The sequence below is a fragment of the Diabrotica virgifera genome, chromosome 9, assembly GCF_917563875.1.
Source record: "Diabrotica virgifera virgifera chromosome 9, PGI_DIABVI_V3a".
Lineage (NCBI taxonomy): Eukaryota > Metazoa > Arthropoda > Insecta > Coleoptera > Chrysomelidae > Diabrotica > Diabrotica virgifera.
The window spans coordinates 8,732,589-8,755,560 of record NC_065451.1 but is presented as its reverse complement, the minus strand read 5'-3'; the positions used below and the strand labels follow the sequence as shown (position 1 = coordinate 8,755,560).

The 22,972-nt window shown below is 34.0% G+C and overlaps 1 protein-coding gene across 5 annotated transcripts in view; it reads right to left on the bottom strand.

Moving 5' to 3' along the window:
• The window catches only part of LOC114332250 (vasoactive intestinal polypeptide receptor 2), a 784,400-nt gene that overhangs the window by 34,164 nt on the left and 727,264 nt on the right, over positions 1-22,972 (bottom strand). For all 5 annotated transcript variants that reach the window (XM_050661170.1, XM_050661171.1, XM_050661172.1 and 2 more), the window contains one exon: positions 2,182-2,288. In XM_050661170.1, coding sequence (XP_050517127.1) covers positions 2,182-2,288 — 107 coding nt within the window. The remainder of the gene's footprint in view (positions 1-2,181; positions 2,289-22,972) is intronic.

The window sequence follows — 22,972 nt, the reverse complement described above, 5'->3', positions numbered from 1 at the left end:
CATCCGCCTCTGTTGCCCTTTCAACGATTTCATCATCTATCAGCAATCGATAGCTATTTCCGTCCTCATTACAAATTAACCATTCGTTTATGTCATCTTTAGATAACGAAAACAAAACAGTTGATTCAACCTTAACTTCATTTGTTACCGCATCACGCTCAGATGTCACGGGTGCATTTTCATTATCTTCGGTTGATTCAGGCCAAATTTAATCCATGCTCTTTTCAGCGTTATTCAATTGATCCATTGGTTGTATCAATGATGTTGTATTGGCTGGCAGAAAAGAGCATGTGATATTTCCATCATCACTTCGCAGCATACCAGCTTCAGGATGGGCACGTGCATTGTTCAAAATGAGAATTGTCTTTATATATTAGTGGCAAATTGACTTTACGGACCCTGACGGTTAACAGAGGTGACAGTTATTGGAGAGACGGATAATCGAGGTTCCACTGTATGTTTCTCTGAGACATTTTTTGCTTCACAAGATCAGTAATTTTTCCCTTTCCACGTCTATTAACACCAGTTAGGGCATATTTTCGTTTTTGATTGCAAAAGTTAATTCTATATTTTCGTTCTGTCTGTAGCGGTTCTTTTGCGTTATAATGTTGATTTTCCGCTCCAATTTTGAAAAATTTAAATGTTTTAAACCAGGGATGGGATTTTTAAGGGTACGGGTACGTAATTTCTGCTCCAATGCTATTTAAATGGGATTAATTTTTTTCGAATCCTGAGAAAACTAATAAGTATTTTTGAAAAATTTAAACGCAGAATGAAAGATTACGTTATTGGCAGAAAGTATCTGAGAACTTTTATAATGTTTATTTTAATAAGTTACAGGGGTGAAAAACTAAGAGAAAATTTAGTGTGATTTTTAATTTCAAATATCTCATTCAAAATTAACTTTTTATTTATTATAACGGACTTTCGGCCCTCAGGAATAATTTAGTCTTTCATTCTGCATTTAAATTTTTCCAAAATATTTATTGAATTTTTCAGTATTCGAAAAAAATGAACAAAATGTCCGTGGTAATATTTTCCAAATCTATCTTTGTCATACAACGCACTCAGTCGAATAGAATATTGTCATTATATTGTAAATCAGACAATGACAATTTTAAATATTTGACATGGTATCGGGAATATTTTGAGTTGTTGATTAAATAATATTGATAGTGTATTTTCGATAAATAATTGATTTAAGATGTGAATTTAATAAAAAGTTATTTATTGTTTATTATTTATGGAAGATCCAAGCAGAGAATACACCAGGGTAATATATTCAGTGATCCAAGTATTTTGTTGTTAAAGATGTTCAAAATTGTAAGCGTTCCATAACAATATATTATTAAAAAATCACTTTAACACTTTTCCTCTTTTCTCGATTGAGTATTAGTCTTTGTTGTTTGAGCTCGTTACACTGAGCAGGAATTTAATATATTAGTCTCACTCAGTCCCCCCACTACTTAAAAATAGGGATATTGCTCATCCTCTTCACCCCAAACAAACCTTTAATTGATTTAACTTAAGAGGTACATGCTGAAAAGAATTAAAATATATCGTATCGCGGATATAATTTGTATAGCTTATATATTCTAAGAATAAACTCTTAAATCACGCGCATTTCGATTATTGAGCTACAACCCCTTCGCAAGAAAACCACCCATTCTTCCCGGATTAAGAGATAATTTCACTTAAAATGAATTAGATTAATTATTTGGCGACTACATCGTTTAATAATTTATGAGCTCGCAAAATACACGCATTTTAATTATTGAATTGCAATTTTCGTTCTACAGTGCAGTCACTGATGGTAAAAATCAACAATCAACTATGATCTTCGATTTCGGTGAACCTCCATTCATTTTGACAAAAATTGGTGAGTGGATAGAGAAAACGTCTCTAATTAGGTGGTTGAAAGTATCAGCGTTAAAGTCCAGGTCTTGGTGTCTTGTCAGAACACTGATCAAATTTAATCATTCTTTGACTTAATTTTAGGTTTAAACTGTGGTTACATTCATTTTTAGAAATGTTGTGCGATCTTCTCCAATTTTGCATTTTTGGTCTCTTAACTTGAATTTAGTTGGTCTGTAATGTAGCATCCCAGACATTTGAAGTGAGTAACTCTCTCAATGTTTTGTTGATCTGTGTGAAGAGATTTATCTACTTTTACGTACTTACCTCTCTGAATCCGGCGAAATATGATGGGCAAGGTATAACAGCTTTTTCTCCTGCTGGTGTGTAGGGCCAACATATGATTGAGTCCCAAAATGGTGGGCACATCAAATCTGCAACAAAAAAATTGATATTTGAGTATGTGATATCAAGTTCTTGTGCTATATGATACAACAGATTAAAGTTAAAATTAAAACTGCCATAGCTTTGGCTCTCGACCATCTAAAGGCTTCTTTACATTTTTATTAGATATTTATTCTTTTTCTCTATTTTAATAATTCGTTGAGTTCTAATCACTTACTTCACTTAATACAGAACTCGTCTACCTTTCGGTGTGAGTTCTATGTATTCTAGAATAATCAAACAGACGAGAGAAATTATTTACGGCAACGTTTGTTGGCGTACTTATGAAGCAAAAAGCTTAATTTTTAGGCCGTCAAAAAATTAGTAAAAGACTAAAATAAGTAGATATTGTTATATACGTATACAACTACTTCCACCTTACCTACAATTTGAAATTGTCATGGTAGGGGAGCAAAGTATGCTAAATGTGCAGTCACTCGAGCGCTTTGGGGACCTATTGGGTTGTGAAGAGTAGGTCCTAAAACCAAAAAAAGTTAAGTAAAGTTTTCCATTTTAGTGGAGACTTGTCCATTTTTAAATTTAATTTTCCATTTCAAATAATCGTTTTTTTAGATTATAGCGCCATCTATCCATAATTCGAAAAAATGTCTCGAAAAAAAAGTTACTTATTTTTACGTAAGGAATTCAAATCTGCAATAAAAAATGGGGGCTCCCATTTAAAAATTTTAAAGTAACCACCCACCCCACCTCCGTGGGGGGCGTGTTTGGTGCCATTCGATAGATTTTTCAAGAATATTGAATAAGTGTATTTTTAAGTTTTTCGATATGATGTTCATTTCACGAAATATCGCGGGATTCGTATTTAAAATATTAAATTTACCCCCCCTCTCCGTGGGAATCCGTGTTTGGTATCATTCGATAGATTTTTGAAAAACATTGAGTACGTATTTTTTAGTTTTTCGATCTGTCATTCATTTCGCGAAATATTCGCTTTTTTCTTGTGAAACTTTGGGACTCACCCATTTCCTTACGCCCCGCTCAAATCAGTCAGATTTTTGAAATATACACTGTTTTGCATGCACTTAACTTACCTTATCTTAATCTGACGAAGTTTTTCTAAGGATAGATTTTTTTTTCGGCCCTCCCTTAACCAACTCCCCTGCATTAAGAGCCAATATATGGTAGAGGTACATTTTCAGGGTACAAGGTTTCTTCCCATGTAATAATCTGACACGCTCGAGTAACTGCAAAAATTTCCGCTTGGGCTCCCCTACCATCAGGCAAAAGTAATATTAGTTTACAATAAATGACAAAAAATGATATTTTATTTTCGAAAAACTGGTTATAGTAGTGGAGGAAAGTATGCTAAATGTGCAGTGAAGAGTAGGTTCTAAAACCAAAAAAAGTTAAGTAAAGTTTTCCATTTTAGTGACGACTTCCATTTTTAATTTAATTTTCCATTTCCAACAATCGTTTTTTTCCGATTTTAGCGCCATCTATCCATAATTCGAAAAAATGTTTCAAATAAAAGTTACTTATTTTTACTTTACCAAAGGAATCCGAATAGGGGGCTTGTACAATAAATATATTATACACGGCTCACTAAAATAATTAGTTACGCCCCTGTACTACTGATTACTTAAAATTCAAGTAGTATTTATGTAACCTTTCTGGAAACTCCAGGTTATTGTTGAGACTCGCATTTGAACCCCTCGCCGGGGCAGATCGTCAAAAGCTTCCTAACGAGAATCATCTCTAATCTATCGACGCTCCCGCTATTCGTAAAAAGGCCGCATTTTACCGGCTTTTTTTGCTATCGTTTTATACCGCTCAGATAATTCAATCTGCTCAGTATTATCGACGATGATTTATTTAGCGTATTAGTGAGTGCCTTACAAATGAACCAAATGGATTATGGAATTCAATCAGAGCTCTGATGTGACACGTCATCAAGGAATAAAACTGTAAGTACTCTACATGTATGTGAACATAACTTATTAGTCGTGATACTGTATGCATTTTGAACCATATACCTCTCGTAGCAAATATTCTTTGTGCCATTTATGCAGATAATACTTTAAATTACATATGAAAAATCGTTATCTACTCTTAACCAGCTTACCTATGGGAATATACTCTATAACCGTACAATAAGTATAGGTTACTATTGTTAAGGATACTTTACGTATTGCCTAAACATTTCTGGTCCTTCGAGCCGGATCATATTAATTATTTATTAATTAAATCCTCAAGGTCCTTCGTATTTGCATATTTTGATAATCTCTATTCTGAGAATAACGGTTTTTCATTTATAGTGTCTTTCTGTTGCATTTGGAAATTTCCAAGCCACGCCGCCCCGGCACAAAAATAAAATATTCCTCTCTTTCTGCACTCAAATTCTCAGTATTTAACCCAGCACGTCTCTACAATAGCTGGTAGGTTGTTAAGCCCGGTCTACACGTGCAATTTCAGAAACTACTTGCTTTGTTCAAATAAAGGAGTCGTTTTGTTTGTATGAAAAAATATTTGCATATATTACATTATTTTATTTTCGTAAATATATTTTTCTGTTTATAGTATACAAAAAGTGTACTCATTTCTTGGCTGATAGTACGGGTGTTATAATTTTAACATTGTTTGTTCAACCTTTTGATTTAAATTAAATTTATAATTTTGAATCCGATTAAGCCTGGTTCACAGGTTACAAAAATTATTAAAAATAATTTTGTTTTCTTGCATAAATTGTAAGTTTTTGCTACATTTAGCTTCGCTTAAGCTCATTTTACACTTCTAGAAAACTATAGAAAATAAATAATTGTTTTTTCCTTCAATTTAATTAATTTAAATACTTGTTAAGGGTGTCTCACACTTGCTGAAAAATACCCATTTTGGAAAATTGCATATATTTTGAAATTTTATAGTTTTGCATTTCATATACTAATCTGCGCTCATACAGGGTGATACTATTAAGCCAATCTCACACTATTAAACGTGTAATATATAATATATTGTACATATTCTCTCATTTTCGCATCGATTTATAGGTTTAGACATTTGCAAATAATCTATCTAATCTCACATTCTCGCAACATGGCTGACCGATCAAAATATAACCGACAGAGGCTCACCGCAAAACTTGATATAACCAAGTTGGCTGATTCGGTTCCCACAACTCTTAATTCTCTAAACAAATATAAAATTCGTGAAATAATTTCACAACTCAAACATTCTTACGGACTTTTCCGCGATGCTCAAAATGTGCTGGAGACGATCCCCGAGGAACCTACCCCCTCTACTGATTCCTCTGTGGTTTTTGATAAATATTTGGATACAATTTCTCTATTGGAAGAAAGGTTAGAGGTCATTGAAAGTTCTAATGTGACTGCTACCCCCTCCCTCCAATTTGACCCTAATTCTTCTCTAACCTCACAGTCTATGGCTAGGCAACGAACAGTAAACCTCCCTCGTATTCAGTTAAAACCATTTAGTGGCTTAGTTACTGAATACAATTCATTCATTGAGACCTTTGATACAATAATAGGATCTGATACTACATTAAGTGATCTGGAAAAACTCATTTACCTCAAAAGTTTTCTAACTTCCGAGCCTTTGACGCTTCTCGAGCATATCCCACTCACAGGTGACAATTACAAAATAGCCCGGGATAACCTGACACAAAGGTACGCCAACTCTAAATCGCTTATCAAAACTCTCATCTCTCAAATTCTTGATGCGCCTCCTATTTCTGGAAACGCAAATCACTCACAATTAAGAAATTTTCATACGGTCATGTCAAATAATTTCAAGGCCCTATTGAACTTGAATAGGCCCCCTTCAGATCTCTTGCATTTACTTCTCATACATATCGCTACTCAGAAACTCGACGCACCTACCATTAGGGCTCTTGAGTTCCAATCCGGTGGTAGCCAAGCTACCCCTGATTTTGTCCATTTTCTAGGGGAAATCGAGACACGCGTTGTTCATCTTGAGAATATTCAATCTCAATCAAAACCAAAATCGACTACTACTTCCAGACACTCTTTACACCTAGCCTCAGACACTTCTACCAGTAACCTTTCGCCTCGCTTAGGTTCTAAGAAATGTTCCTATTGCAACGACTCTCACTCGATCTACTCTTGTCCTCAGTTCAAGCAGTTGAATTCTAAAGAACGTTTTAGTTTTGTCAAACAAAATAAATTTTGTATTAATTGTCTTGGGTCTCACATGCTCGATCAGTGTAAATCCAAATTCTCTTGCATAGTTTGTAAATCTCGTCATCACACGTTGCTCCATTTCGACAAAACGGGTCATAGTAACCCTTCCGCGGCTGTTGGCCAACACAACTCAAATAATCATAATAAAACCGCTATCTCAAATAACTCCCATACACAGGGTAATTCACAACAGGGGCCCTCACATGTTAGAGCTCCTGAAACGGAAGTTAATCTTCAAAATTCGACTCCACATTCAATGGCTCTATCTGCAGCCTCGCTTGATAATCATTTGGTGTTATTAAGCACACTCCAGGTCTATCTTGTCGCTCCTAGCGGCAAGAGGGTCTTCGCAAAGGCACTTTTAGACTCGGCCTCACAGGTTTCATTTATTAGTGCTGACCTCGTAAAGGAACTGTCACTCACCACTAGAGATGGAAAATTACGGATCAATGGAATTAACTCCACCTCATCCTCGTCTCAATCTATTGTAGATACAACAATTTTCGCTGTCGCTAACGACGTTCCTTTTGACATCTCGTGCTCTGTACTCCCAAAGATAACAAATCCGCTTCCTCAAATTTCTATTTCGGCGAGCAAACTAAACATACCCTCAGAGATACCATTAGGTGATCCGATGTTCCATGTAACATCCCCAATTGGTATCCTGCTCGGTGCAGACCTGTATAACGATATCATTCAACCTGAAATAATTCGTTTGGGAAAAGGTCTTCCCGTTCTTCAACGCACTCTACTCGGGTACACGATATCAGGGTCAGTTCCAGACTTTGCTCTTAAGTCGAAAAATACTAAAAAGGCTTTGGAATTTTATTCAAACTCTCTCGTTACTTGTTGTTCTCATAACACTCCTTCCGCCGTAAATGAGCCGGTAGTGTCCAACGAGGAACTATCCGATCATTTACAAAAATTCTGGGAGCTGGAAGAAGCCGCTCCTCAGAACACCGATCTCATTAATGATCACCCCGCTGAAATTAATTTTGTAAAACATGTTAATGTTCTCCCCAATGGACGATATGAGTCCACACTCAATCTCAAACTCCCTATCGAAGATATAGACATGGGAAATTCGTTTCTCTCGGCAAAAAGACGTTTTCTCAGTCTCGAGAAACGTTTTCAACTCAACCCTGATTTATTGGAAAAATATCAGGACATTATATCGGAATATCTCAATAACGGACAAATAATTCAAGTGCCGTTAAAAATGCTAAATGACTCAGGTAAACCTAATTACTTTCTCCCTCACTTTCCCGTTTTCAAATCCAACTCTACTACTTCCACTCGTATAGTTTTCGATCCAAACAATAAATCGTCTACGGGAATCTCCCTCAGTGACGTCATAGACAAAGGTTATGTCGTCCAACATGAACTTTTTGACATTCTCGCTAAGTTTCGTCAGTTTAAATTCGCACTAGTAGGCGACATCAAGGCTATGTTCCTACAAATCGCCATTTGTCCCACTGAAACATTTCTGTTAAATTTTCTCTTTAGGGACAATATTCAGCAGCCTTTACGGTGCTATCAATTTCAAAGATTACCCTTCGGGCTCCCAAGTAGCCCATTTATCGCTCAAAGAGTTATCAAGCACATCGCTGACAACAACAAACATACCCACGAACTTGCTACTAGTGTTCTGCAAGAATCTATCTATATGGATGACCTGATCAGCGGTGCTGACAGTCTTCATGAATTAAGTTGTCTTTTCGAACAATTAACTTCTTTGCTAGAAACCCATGGTTTCCTCCTCCACAAGTGGAACTGCAGTTCTTCAGAATTTCTGTCTCAACACAATTTAAATCCCGTCTCTGAAGTCAGTCTTAACTTCACGGGATCTGATAAAGTCTTAGGCATATTCTGGGATTCAGAACGCGACCACTTTTCGTTTAAAACTCCTATCTTCAAATTGGCTAATGTTGTTACTAAACGTACTATTCTCTCCTACATTGCTACTTTGTATGACCCGCTAGGATGGTTATCCCCTGTCCTTGTGAACGCTAAGCTCTTGATACAGGAAATATGGTCCCAGAAATTGGACTGGGATCAACCCATTGACTCACCCATCATTATGAAAAATTGGCAAAACCTCTTATCGACATTCAAAACTATAGAAGAGGTCAAGGTACCTCGATGCTTACTTTTACAAAAGAAAGTTGTTGATGTTCAATTAATTATTTTCACCGACGCATCGGAAAAAATATACAGCACTTGTGTGTATCTCAAAGCGACATACTCAGACTTTTCTGTATCGTCGCGGCTTATCGCTTCTAAAAACAAAATTTCTCCGCTAAAAAATAAACTCACCATCCCCAAATTGGAACTTTGTGGAATAGTGTTGGGAGTCACTCTGGCTCATAGACTTTTTCACATCTTCAAGAAAAATTTGAGTATATCTTCATCTCATCTCTTTGCTGACTCTACAATTGCCTTGTCTTGGATACTTTCTAAAAAACACATTTGGAACATTTTTGTACAAAACAGAATTCAAAAGGTCAATTCCTTGTTGGAAACTTTTCCTTGTGATTTCCATTTCGTCAGAAGTCACGAAAACATCGCTGACCCCGCTTCCAGAGGGATAAATGTCTTTGATAATCCCCAGACCACCGAAGACTGGTTATGCGGACCTAGCTTTATTAGAGACAATCCCATCGATTTTTCTCTTCATCAAATTCCTCATTTTCAGGATGATCTTCCTGAATTAAGGAAGTTAGTTGTCTCAAACATAGCAACAAATCACGAACTCAACGACACCTTTGAAAATCTATTCGCTAAATCTTCTTCTTTTCGTAAAATTCAAAGAATTGTCGCTTATCTTTTTAGATTCATCAGTAATATTAAAAAGAAAATAAATAACTCTCCACGAGATACGGATATATTGACGCCACCCGAAATGGAGATCGCTGATCACGCGATCATCAGGTATATCCAAAGTATCTACTTTAAAAAAGAGATTCTTGAATTGAAAAATGCTAAACTCGTGACCAATAAAGCCATTCGTAAACTCAACCCCTTCCTACAACATAATGATGGGCTGATTCGTGTGGGAGGACGTCTCCGACACGCCCCCATATCGTATAATCAAAAACACCCCATTCTACTTCCTTCTAAATGTCGAGTTGTAGAACTAATCTTGACTCAAGCTCATCATAAGTTATTACATTCAGGCGCGCAAACAGTACTTTCGTATGTCAAAATGAAGTACTGGCCAATTGACGGATTAAGACAGATTAAACGCTTAATTCGTAAGTGTGTAAACTGTTTCCGATTCATGACACCCAATTCTGTTCAACAGATGGCAGATATGCATCCCGATCGTGTACTCCCCACTAGACCCTTCCAAGTCGTCTCAGTGGACTATGGGGGGTTCTTCTTAATTAAGTCCTCACATTTGAGGAAGGCACCGCTTTACAAAGCATACGTAGCCTATTTCATTTGCATGAGCACTAAATGTGTTCATATCGAACTCGTCACAGGATTAAGCGCAGAAGCCTATATTCTTACTCTGAAAAGGTTTATTGCCAGAAGATCCACGCCCAGTATTATTTGGAGCGACAATGCCACAAATTTCCATGGGGCAAAAAATGAAATGCGCGAATTCTATGATTTTTTCTTAAATCAAAATAATTCGGAACAGATTAAGGAATTCTGTACTCAAAACTCCATAACTTTCAAGATGGGTGTTCCCCGCAACCCCCATCAATTCGGCCTCCATGAGGTAGGAATAAAGAGTGTGAAGTATCACCTCTATCGAATTATAGGAAATTCCCACTTCACCTTTGAAGTGTTTAACACAGTATTATGCCAAATCGAGGCTATTCTAAATTCGAGACCCATCACTAGGATGTCGTCTGACGCCAATGACTTCGCTTTCCTATCTCCAGCTCACTTCTTAGTTCAAAGAAGTTTAACCGCGCCCCCTGAACCAAGTGTTTCAGAGATACCTGAAAATAGGTTGAATCTTTTTCAGCGTATTAGTAAAATTCAACAGCAATTTTGGAAATTGTGGAAAAAAGACTATCTTTGCCTCCTGCAGCAAAGAAATAAATGGACCGACCCTACTGACCCTGTCAAGATCGGGGATTTGGTTCTGTTGAAGGAGGATGGTACTCCTCCACTCTTATGGCCAACTGCCAGGGTAATAGATGTATTGCCTGGTAAGGATGGTCTAGTTCGTACTGTCAAGATTCACACTACTCACGGTGATTTTCTTCGTGGTATTACGAAAATCGCTGTGATTCCCCTGGAAGATTAAAATCTATCCCTAGGGGGAAAACTTATCGTTTTCCTCCATTTTATCGTTGTTACCCCTTGTGTATATAAACTCTAATTTCTTCAAACATTTCTTATCGTTGTGCACATCTTTGCCAATCCCCTCTCTTCGAGGTGATATAGGCCATCTCTCTCGCCTGTCGCCCCCGGCAATATGTACAATAAATATATTATACACGGCTCACTAAAATAATTAGTTACGCCCCTGTACTACTGATTACTTAAAATTCAAGTAGTATTTATGTAACCTTTCTGGAAACTCCAGGTTATTGTTGAGACTCGCATTTGAACCCCTCGCCGGGGCAGATCGTCAAAAGCTTCCTAACGAGAATCATCTCTAATCTATCGACGCTCCCGCTATTCGTAAAAAGGCCGCATTTTACCGGCTTTTTTTGCTATCGTTTTATACCGCTCAGATAATTCAATCTGCTCAGTATTATCGACGATGATTTATTTAGCGTATTAGTGAGTGCCTTACAAATGAACCAAATGGATTATGGAATTCAATCAGAGCTCTGATGTGACACGTCATCAAGGAATAAAACTGTAAGTACTCTACATGTATGTGAACATAACTTATTAGTCGTGATACTGTATGCATTTTGAACCATATACCTCTCGTAGCAAATATTCTTTGTGCCATTTATGCAGATAATACTTTAAATTACATATGAAAAATCGTTATCTACTCTTAACCAGCTTACCTATGGGAATATACTCTATAACCGTACAATAAGTATAGGTTACTATTGTTAAGGATACTTTACGTATTGCCTAAACAGGGCTCCTATTTAAAATTTTAAATTTACCCCCCACCCCTCTCCGTGGGCAGTCGTGTTTGGTATCCGATAGATTTTTGACAAATATTGAGCACGTATTTTTTAGTTTTTAGATCTATCGTTCATTTCGCGAAATATTCGCTTTTTTTCGCTTATAAAAATAAGACCTTATGCGCTCAAATCGGTTTACTGGGATCAGGGATATCGCTCTTCAAGTGTATGTTAAAAAGGGCTATTTTTACCCTTTCGAGGGGCATATCTCAGGCCCAGGGTCACTTAGAGGGCTAAAATATAGCTATAATCGACTATTTTTAAGGTACAATAATGTGCCTAAGTATCTACTAAAATTTGGTAAAAATCCGCGTACACTCCCTACAACAGTGGTCGAAAAGTAAAAATGTTGCTCATATCAGAGAGGGGCTAAATTATGGAATAAATTAATTTTCTCTAAAATGGACGATTTTGGAGAAAAATCCCGAAGTAGGCCGATTTTTATGTTTAAATTACAAGTTTTTGGCATATATTTCATACTAGTGACGTAATACCATCTGAGCGTGATGACATAATCGATGATTTTTTTAAATGAGAATAGGGGTCGTGTGGGAGCTCATTTGAAAGGGTGTTCAATTCTCTATTCAGTAATATATATATTAATATCATTATTTATACAAGGTGACCCAAAAAAAGAATGTGTGTGTACTTTGTACGCACGTAAGAAGTTATACTTCTATTATATGATTATATGATTATAAACGAAATTAATATACTTTTTATTTATATTTTATTTAAATATTAAATTAATTTATACTTACTACTTCTCAAACATTTTTATTAAGACAGTGCCAAAAATTAAAATAATAAAAAAATAAAACACACACAAACACATTAAAAATGCCACAAATGATCTGAACATTAATTGTCGGAAAAATTTTTAACTAAATACGTATTTTCTGAAAATAAAATTATATAATAAATATACTTAGAATCATAAAATGTATAAAAAAAAATAAAAAAATAAAAGTTTCTATTGGGATTCGAACCAACTTACCACGCGGCTGGTATTTGCGTTGTATTGGGATTCACTCGCATTAAAACTTCGCCACAGAGACAGCTTGTCATTATGTGCGAAGATCGTCTAACTAAACAGATTAACCTTTTGACATTTTTAACTTATGTAAATCAAATTATTTTGATTTTGAATTGAAATGATTTGGAATTGAAAAAATACAACAAAACATATAGTAAGAAAACAATATATTAGGTGAATATTGATAGAAATTTTGATGGTAATCAAATTATGTAAATAAAAGTATTACATACTACTTATGTATTTTGGTAGGTTCAAGGTAGGTATCGGAGCCCGTAAAACGACTAATTAATTTCGCAATCACTTGCGTCGTGCAAAATGGCTATGTTCAAATATCATAACAAAATTTGATCAACTATTTATAAAACACTTACCAGTGAAAGATTCTTTAGCTTTGAATAAGCGAGATCTGCGGCGCTCATACTAGTCACCGTTTGATGAGCTTTCACATTGGCATGCAACAATCATCTCTTCTATGTAAATAAGTCCAAAAATATAATATGAAAACTATTTAAAAAGGCAGTATAACCATTAACTAACTTTTTGTTTGTTGTTTCTCTTCCTACAAATTTTAAAACGCAACAAGCATACATTATAACCAAACCACAGTCCCACAGCTGTGCCACAGCTGCCATATTGGATAATTTTTGTCATGTCATTTGAACATCCAATCAGAACAAAGTTATAATGCGCATGCACCCGGTCGCTAGGTTTTACCATATAAAATTTCACCGTCATTACGCCCGTAAAGAAGTATAACTTCAAAAATAATTTTTGAATTAAAATAATTGACGCAAAAAGAAGATTTGTATGTAATTTATTTAATTCAAAATACATTGTACTGCTGTCAAAAAATAGAAAAAAAAATGGTTATTTCACCAATAAACATTTCTTTTCGCTTAAATTAAATCACAAACAGCCTCCCACCTACCTCTTGGCAGTTTGAACAATGAATTTAATCGAAAAGCAATGTTTATTTGCGAAATAAACATTTTTTCTATGTTGTGACAGCAATAAAATGCATTTTGTGTTAAATAAATTACATACATTCTTCTTTTTGCGTCAATTGATTTAATTCCAAAATATTTTTTTTGGCCACCCTGTACAAATAATGTTATTAATGTTTATATTACGAAATAGAGAATTGAGCATTCTTTCAAATGAGCTACCGCAAGACCCCTATTTCTATTTAAAAAAATCATCGATTACGTCATCACGCTCAGATGGATGACGTCACTAGTATGAAATATATGCCAAAAAATTGTAATTTAAAAATAAAAATCGACCTGTTTCGGGATTTTTTTTCAGAATCGCCCATTTTAGAGAAAATGAATTTATTCCATAATTTAGCCCCTCTCTGTATTGTTATGATCTGCTTTCTCTTACTTTTATATTTATTAGTATTTATTTAATTAATTACTCAATTGTCGCAAATCATACATAAAAAAATTAAGAAAAATCTCAGGGTGCCTTTTTGTCATAAAAAATAACTAAATTATCTTAGGTTATACTTATCCATATATACCATAAATAAGCACATACAAATACCTTTATTATCAAAAGCAATGTTCTGAAAATTTATCAATTAAATCCCTAAATGAAACCTTTACCATATACATTAATCTAATTCAAACAAATATTTATCGCTTTGTTCTTGATACCATTAATAAAACAAGCTAAACAAAACAATTTAGGTGTTCGCAAAACTACTTATACTTCCTATTTTTTTGAAATGTTGGAATCTTAATTCATATGCTTTTACGCAAAAAAATTAACTTCTGATTATAAAGAAAATCTACCACATAAGTTATTGACTGACCTTTTTGATTCACACACAATGATGTCTCCTCTTGACCCAAACAGCTCTTCCTTGTTGATTATGTTAGGCTACCAATCAAAGCACTCTCCCTTTTCAGCATCAATCCATCAGCATACCAGCAACTATTTCTCCAAAACACGATCCAGGCCTCTTTTGACCAGTACTCGTTCAATAAACTCCAAAACTCTCTCCTCTCTTTCTCACAATGATAATCTCCTGAGACCCAAGTATCTTTTTTACTTGGTGTCACAAATAATTTTAATAACTATAGTTCTTGTAACTTACTCTCTTGGACTTTACAGAATCAAAGAGGTATTTATTCTCAATTTGATGGGTCTCTCGTTCCACTTTTCAGCTATTCTTCACTATCAAACAACCACTAGTACTTGCTTCTGAACTATTCACAAAAACTTTTGACTGCTCTTATCGGATGCCGGTCACAAACTTCTCTCTCCACATTCCTTTCTTTTCATTCGAAAAAACCCATGCATTCTTTCACAAATACTTCTACTCATCATAATTACTTTTCGGGAATTCTACAAATATTCTTCGGCTTAAACAAAAGGACTTAAAATTCCAAATTTCTCTACCTTATTTTTCTAAAAACTAATAATTACAATTACCTGTGCATTTTGCCTTTCCCGTAACAAAACAATCTTTTTAAAATTATAATCCGAAATAAATTGTCTTTTCACTTCACTTATTTACAAATGTCTTTAATTCTTCAGGGAAAAACTCATTAAGGATAAACCCACTGCGTAAAAGCTAACTTCTAATAAAGAGTTACAAATCAATATACAGGGTGTATCAAATTTATGTGCCCGCGTTATATTAAAAAAAAAAAAAGAATGTGTGTGTACTTTGTACGCACGTAAGGAGTTATACTTCTATTATAATACAATTTCAACGAAATCAATATACCTACTTAACAGTTACAATACAAAAAATTAACAATAATTACCAAAAATTAACCAAAACGTAACAATGCCAAATATTAAAAAAAAAAAGAAAAAAGTATGAATCGTCCGGGAATTGAACCCGCAATCTCGCGATTTCTCGATCTCTGGTCTAATGCTCTACCAACAAGGCCATCAAGGCGCATGCTACTGACGTTTCAGATATACATAATTACACATCACGGTGAGAAGTGAAATATAAAAATAGATGTTTTATTATTCAGGAAGACAAATTCAAAGACACAAAATTATAATAAAAAACCTTTTAAACCACCTTTTTCAAATTGCGCACCTTTTTCAAATTGACGGTTCACAATTTGACAATTCACTTTTAACTGCAGTGCCTTAAAAATTTTTAAAGCACTAGTGCCTTAAAGTAGCATTTTTAACGCTCCTATGGAGTGCTAAAAATTGTATTTTTAACACGTTTGTAGAAAAACATATTTAAAAACACTAATATATTCTTTCCACACCTTTTCTGGACTGATACATACATAAATTAAAACATTTAGTAACTATCTCCATACTGCCTGTGTGCGCATGCGCACAGATTAATAAAATTTCATCCTCAATGAAATCGCGCCTAAAGAAGTATAACTTCAAAAATAAAATTTTTATTCTATCTTTGATTGACAAAATGATACACAATAGTATACTTAAATACCTAGTTGAACATACTTGTGCGCTATAAAACCGTTTTTATTCCTCTCCAACAACCGTTCGTCAATTTTAACAGCACTTCAGAGTCTTCAGACCATTAAATTCTCTAAGAGTCGTCTCCCCCCACCCCCTCAGAGTCTTGTAATTAGCAATAAAACGTGATTTACATTTATTTCGGCAAAGAATGCCCCCGCGAATTAGATATGTCAGAACGTATCGTTCCACCTGAGCCGTGAATTAGGACAAAAATGTTTAAGGTCGAAGGGATTACCACCGAAGGGTGAAGGGTTGCAAATGAGTATTCTGTCGAAGCGGAAAATTTAAGCTCGGTGAATTACCGGGTGTATTTAATGTGTACGACTGTTGCTGATTGTTTCAGTGGATCTGGATCTAAATATGTGAGTATTATGGTCTAGAAACAAGATTAAAAGGAATGAATGTAGTACATTGACATTACAAATTCTGTACTACGTTGATTTCGGAGTGCTACTAAAGTATTATATCAAGTAATCTGACATAAATACCTAAAAATACCGTAATTTGTGCAGGGGCGTAACAAAGGCCCCCGCAGCATGCAGCTTGCGGGGGGCCCCAATCGATCAGGGGCCCTATCTTGTCTGATATTTTGTAAAAATCTGTTATTGTTATATTATTTTACGTTGTGTGTTTAAATTTAAAAACGTAAATTTCTAAATAGGTTTATTCGGCAAGCGAATCATCCCATATCTAGAAACTTAATTCTTTCCGGTCTCCCGAACTTTTAAAATTAATAAAACTGTAGATATATTCGCTGATAGTAGTTCACGAAGAAAGTTGTTCATCTCATAGAATAATACTATGTACCTACTAATGGAATCATTTAGTAATTTTTGTCCTATTTTATTCTATAAGTACTAATAAAGATGAAAAACGTAAGTCGTCATAAACAGTACATGAATACTTACATCGTAAATGACAGTTTTGGAATGAAATTATCAGCGTCACGACGGACGTATTTGCTTGACAATTTGGATTTAGGTTCTAGTTACACTCCACTTCAAAGTTGGACTTATGCCGTTGGTTTCTTTTACTTCGGGGGTGACACCCCCACTTGGGGTGAAAAACATACTTTTAAAAATCATGTATAAATTGACTAGTTATAAACAAATTTTGTTCTATAGAGTTTCTTTATCTACATATGTTAATACTTTTCAAGTCATTTGCGAGTGAAAATGTCCATTTTTCAACAAAAAAAAACCACGTTTTCAGACGGGTCTTTCGCAAATAACTCAAAAATAAATATTTTATTGAATTAAATATTAGATATCGACAAAATGTTTGTAGCAAAAATGTTGCTTATGAGATACAAAAAAATGGTGTATGTATTACTTATTCATGAAGTCTATCGACTTCTTGATACTATCGACTATTCTTATTCGTCAAATTCCAAATAGAATATTTCAACCTGAAATAACCAAAAAATGAAGCACTTTTCGGGAAAAACTCATTAAAACTTTTTTAAATGTTTCAAAAAAGCTTTATTTTTATTTTTTATAAAAGTTTCTAGCACCAAAACTATATGAGTTACGTTCAAAATAAAGTTGGCCCATTTTTGGTAAAAAAAATCGTGAAAATCTCCCCCTATTTCGCACCCGAAATACAATTTATCGCTAGCGCTTTAGCAATAATATTTTGGCTTTATTTTGTTTTTCTGTAAGACAAAAATTGGTTAAGATATGGCAGTTTAAAATTTGCACATACTTGTGATTAGTGACTCATTCAAGCCCTTTCAACTAGGGCCCTTTCAAAAATACGCACTTTGAACCTGTGAAACTTACAGGTCATATAAAAAAGTTAAGCAATTTGTAAAGCGATGATGATTAGTTTCATTTCGGGTGCTAAATAGGAGGAGATTTTCACAATTTTTTACCAACAGGTGAGATTAACTGTATTTTGAGCATAACTGGGTTAGTTTTGACGATAGAAACTTTTGTAAAAAATAAAAATAAAGCTATTTTAAATACTTTTAAAACAGTTGTAATGAGTTTTCCCCGAAAATTAATTCGCACCCCAAATACAATTTATCGCTAGCCCTTTAGCAAAAATATTTTGGCTTTATTTTGTTTTTCTGTAAGACAAAAATTGGTTAAGATATGGCAGTTTAAAATTTGCACATACTTGTGATTAGTGACTCATTCAAGCCCTTTCAACTAGGGCCCTTTCAAAAATACGCACTTTGAACCTGTGAAACTTACAGGTCATATAAAAAAGTTAAGCAATTTGTAAAGCGATGATGATTAGTTTCATTTCGGGTGCTAAATAGGAGGAGATTTTCACAATTTTTTACCAACAGGTGAGATTAACTGTATTTTGAGCATAACTGGGTTAGTTTTGACGATAGAAACTTTTGTAAAAAATAAAAATAAAGCTATTTTAAATACTTTTAAAACAGTTCTAATGAGTTTTCCCCGAAAATTAATTCATTTTTTGGTTATTTCGCGTTGAAATATTCAATTTGGAATTTGACGAATGAGAAAAACTTTTCATGAGCTACAACTTTCCTTTTAATGGGTCGATAGACTTCATTTTTGTTTCATTTTTTTATAAGCTACATTTTTGCTAACAACATTCTTTTCGATTAAATACTTATAGGTCTGGATGCCGCTTATAAAAAAAGTTGATTAATAACAAGCTGAAAATGTGTTAATAGCTTAAGGGTGTCTAGTCGGATAAACTTTGATATATGGGAACACTGGAACAGGCGCAGTTTTAATTGTGGAACACGTTAAAAATTTGGAACGGACAGACCACGAAAACGGCACATTTATTGTGTCCGATAGAACAGACTTAAACTCTCCGAATAGAGATACTCTCATGCAAAAATCAGACTGGTATTTATCACCTGTCATAATTCCTGTCATTTGACATATTCTACATGTTCCACTCATTAAAACGCCCATTTGGTGATAAATAGCAGTCTGATTTTTACATGAGAGTTTAATCTCTGTTCGGAGAGTTTAAGTCTGATCTGTCGGACAAAATACATGTGCCGTTTTCGTGCTCTGACCGTTCCAAATTTTTAACCTGTTCCACAATTAAAACTTTCCCTGTTCCAGTATTCCCATATATCAAAGTTTGTCCGACTAGACACCCTTAAGCTATTAACACATTTTCAGCTTGCTATTAATCAACTTTTTTTTTCATACGCGGGATCCAGACCTTTTACTCTTTGAACTATTTGCGAAAAATCGCCCAAAAAATTGGTTTTTTTTAAACAATAAACATTTTTTCTCATAATTAACTCAAGAAGTTTTGACCACTTCGGTGGTGACACTGAAAATTACATGGTATCGCCATATTTTACGGTCATTTACTGGGCTGTAACACATATAGGTATTTGTTACACATGTCGCATTTAGTAATTTTTTAAAGGGGGCCCCATTTCCAATTCTGCGGGGGGGCCCCGACGGAGTTTGTTACGCCATTGTATTTGTGTTTAGAAATGTATTTAGACTGATTATAAAAGGCAAGGTGGAATGTCGAAGATCACGAGGAAGATCCCTAACAAGATAGAACGATCAAATTACAGTAATAGGCAAAATACCTTTGCATGAGTTAAAAGAAATGACCAGAGACAGAGATCTTTGGAGACGGACAATACAGGACATCACGTCGACCACTACACTCCCTCCGGGGGATCCGGATTGAAGAGAGAGATGTATTTAGAAAACACAAGATAAATTTGCCTTTTGTAAAGCAAACAGACGACGATGAATAAACTGACAAGGAACCTAAAAATTGCATTCTATATTCTCTACCATCTGTATTCATCCGAATATTTTTCCGAGCACTTTTACTTCCCAGATTTCTATTTTATTTTCTTGCTGCTGTTTCATGATCCACGTTTAATCATTGATCCACGTTACTATCTCGTGGAATCACTGTTTAACTGTTCCAGACCCATTTTTTGTTTTCAGTATTAGTGACCTATTCAGACTTATTTAGTGAAATCATTCATTAATATTTTGTCTATCTCTTTTCTTTCTTTTACCGTGTTAGTTGTGGTTACTCCTAAGTACATATTCAAATTATGTAACTTTATTAAAACTGTAGACGGCCTCTGCTTCTTTCATTTTGATATATTTGCTATCATTTGTTATATATCCTGTCATTTTCATATATTGCGTTATTGTTTCGCTGTATCACTTCTTCAAATTTCTGGATAGCTTTTTCTAAATGTTTTTCATTCTCGCTAGTACCACATCATTCGCGCACGCTATATACTTTTCCTTGCTTTTGAAAACAGTCTTGTTTGTACTCATATTTGATCTTCTTACAATTTGTTCTAGTACTAAGGTTAAATAAATTCGTTTATAGCGGATCCCCTTGTTTTAAACCTCTATTCACCAGAGCCTTATTTACTTCAAATCAGGCTCGGGGCACTACACAATTTTCGGACCCCTAAAAATAATTTAATAATAGTAATAACTTTTTTAAATGTATTAATTATTTAATAGAAATATAGTTGCACTAGAAATTTAAATTTAATCAATAAATAAAATTTATATTTAATAGTGGAGTCACTGAAGGTTTTCATCTCCGATTTCGTTGAACCTTCATCGATTTTCATGAAAATTGGTGAGTAGTTAGAAGATACTTCAAGGAACAAATGTGACATGATGCCAACTTGCGCTTTTACCCTGGGGGTGGATGCCACCCATTCTCGGGGGTGAAATTTTTTTTATTAAAAATAATACCAGAAATCGATAGAAGGGCAACTTCTAAGCAAAATTTGTTATATATAGTTATTAACATAAATCAATACTTTTTGAGTTATTAAATATCAAAGATTTTATTTTTTCTTGAAAAAAAATGCATATTTTAAAGCTGTTTTTCACGTAAGTATTACTCAAAAACTATAAGCTTTTGTAAAAAAAGTTATAATTACCAAAATTAAAGATAATAAAAAATTTAATACACTTCCCACTTAAAGAACTAAACTAATGTTGTTTTAAAGTCAGTTATGGGTAATTGAATGTATATTTTTTTCGACGAGTACTCAAATCTAAGTATTCAAGTTTACAAAACGAGAAAACGATGCATTCTACATAATATACTTCTATACTAGAAAGCACTTCTCAAAGTACTTCGGAATACCTATCAAATGAGCTCCAGTAGAAGTTAATAGCATCAAAATTAAACAAGTTATGATGAAAATAAGTGAACCCTTTCGATTTTTTTGGGAAAAAGTGAAAAATAAAACATACACGATTTCCACAAAAATTAAAATTTGTAGTAATCCTCACAAGAATTTCTTTAGGTTAACATAGTTAATGATTTCAACAATTTTGACCGGTTTAAAATGCATATTTTTGAAAAAATAGATATAATTTAAAAAATCAGAATTTTTAAAATTATCGTACTTTTCATTTTCTTTTGATAATAACTCCAAAAATACTCAATATACGTAAAAAATGATATATAACTAAATTTTAGTTTTTTCTGTTCCAAATACTTTACCCATTTTACTATTTCCATAGAGTAAAAAATAACCGAGATAAAAACGTTTAAAATGTCAATTTTGCTGCGAGAACCATGTAACCGGGGCCATTTAACCTTTTATTTTTAAAAAAGTAAAAGATTTAAAAGACTATATTCGACGTCTTCTAATAGCCCTTGGAATTAAATTTTAACTAGCTTTTAGGTGAATCTGATTTCTTAAAAATTAACGGGCTTATTTACAAAAAAACAATAACATTTTTTCGAAAAATTTTTAAAAGATAAATTTTGAAACATTTTTGGTGCATAAATTTTAATGCTATCAACTTGTTCGAGGGCTTATTTGATAGATATTTTTAAGAACTTTGACAAATGTTTAATAAGTTTATGCTATAGAATGCATCATTTTCCCGGTATTTAAGCTTAAATACTTAGATTTGGGTACTCGACGGAAGAAATTTACATTCAGTTACCTATAACTCACTTTTACTCAACATTGAAAGGTTTTTCTAGTAAGAAGTTTATTTGACTTTTTATTAGCCTTAATTTTGGTAATTATAACTTTTTTGTAAAAACTTATAGTTTTTGAGTTATTTATGAAAAATCGGTTAAAAACATGCATTTTTCTCAAGAAAAATTAAAATCCTTTATCTTTAATAATTCAAAAAGTTTTGATTTATTTTAATAACTTTATTGAACAAATTTTGCTTATAATTTGTCCTTCTATCGAATTGTGGGGTTATTTTTAATAAAATAACTTTCACCCCCGAGGAGGGGTGGCATCCACTCCCAGGGTAAAAGCGCAAGTTGGCACCATGTCACCTTTGTTCCTTGAGATATCCTCTAACCACTCACCAATTTTCATGCAAATCGATGGAGGTTCAACGAAATCGGAGGTAATAGCTCATATCCACCTTCAGTGACTGCACTATAAACAATTATACATTGTTTAATTATAACTCTTATTGTTATCATTTCCTATTCGTAAAATTAAATAATTTTGAAAATTTATTTTGATATTGTAATAAATTTTTTTGTGATATTTCCGGGCCCCATTAACACACGGGCCCGAGGCAAGTGCCTCACGGGCCTAGTGGTAAAATAGGCCCTGCTTTTCACTATGAACTGCCTTGAAAAGCTTTCTTCCATTGTTACCCCATTTCCCGTGTTCTTAAGCGTCGTTCTCGCTAGACTTATAAGCTTTTCTGGTATTTCTAATATTTTCAAGGGCTCTTAGAGCATCCTTTGGTTTACGAAGTTGTATGCCTATTTGAAATAGATAAATAACATATGTAATCCTAAGTTTTGTTCGTAACTATTATTTTGAATTAATTTTCAGATACTTATTTGATCAGTAGTTGTTATTCCTGGTCTAAACTCTCCTTGAGATTCTTCTATAACTTTGTTTTTATATTTCATTAATATTTTCTTTGTTGAGC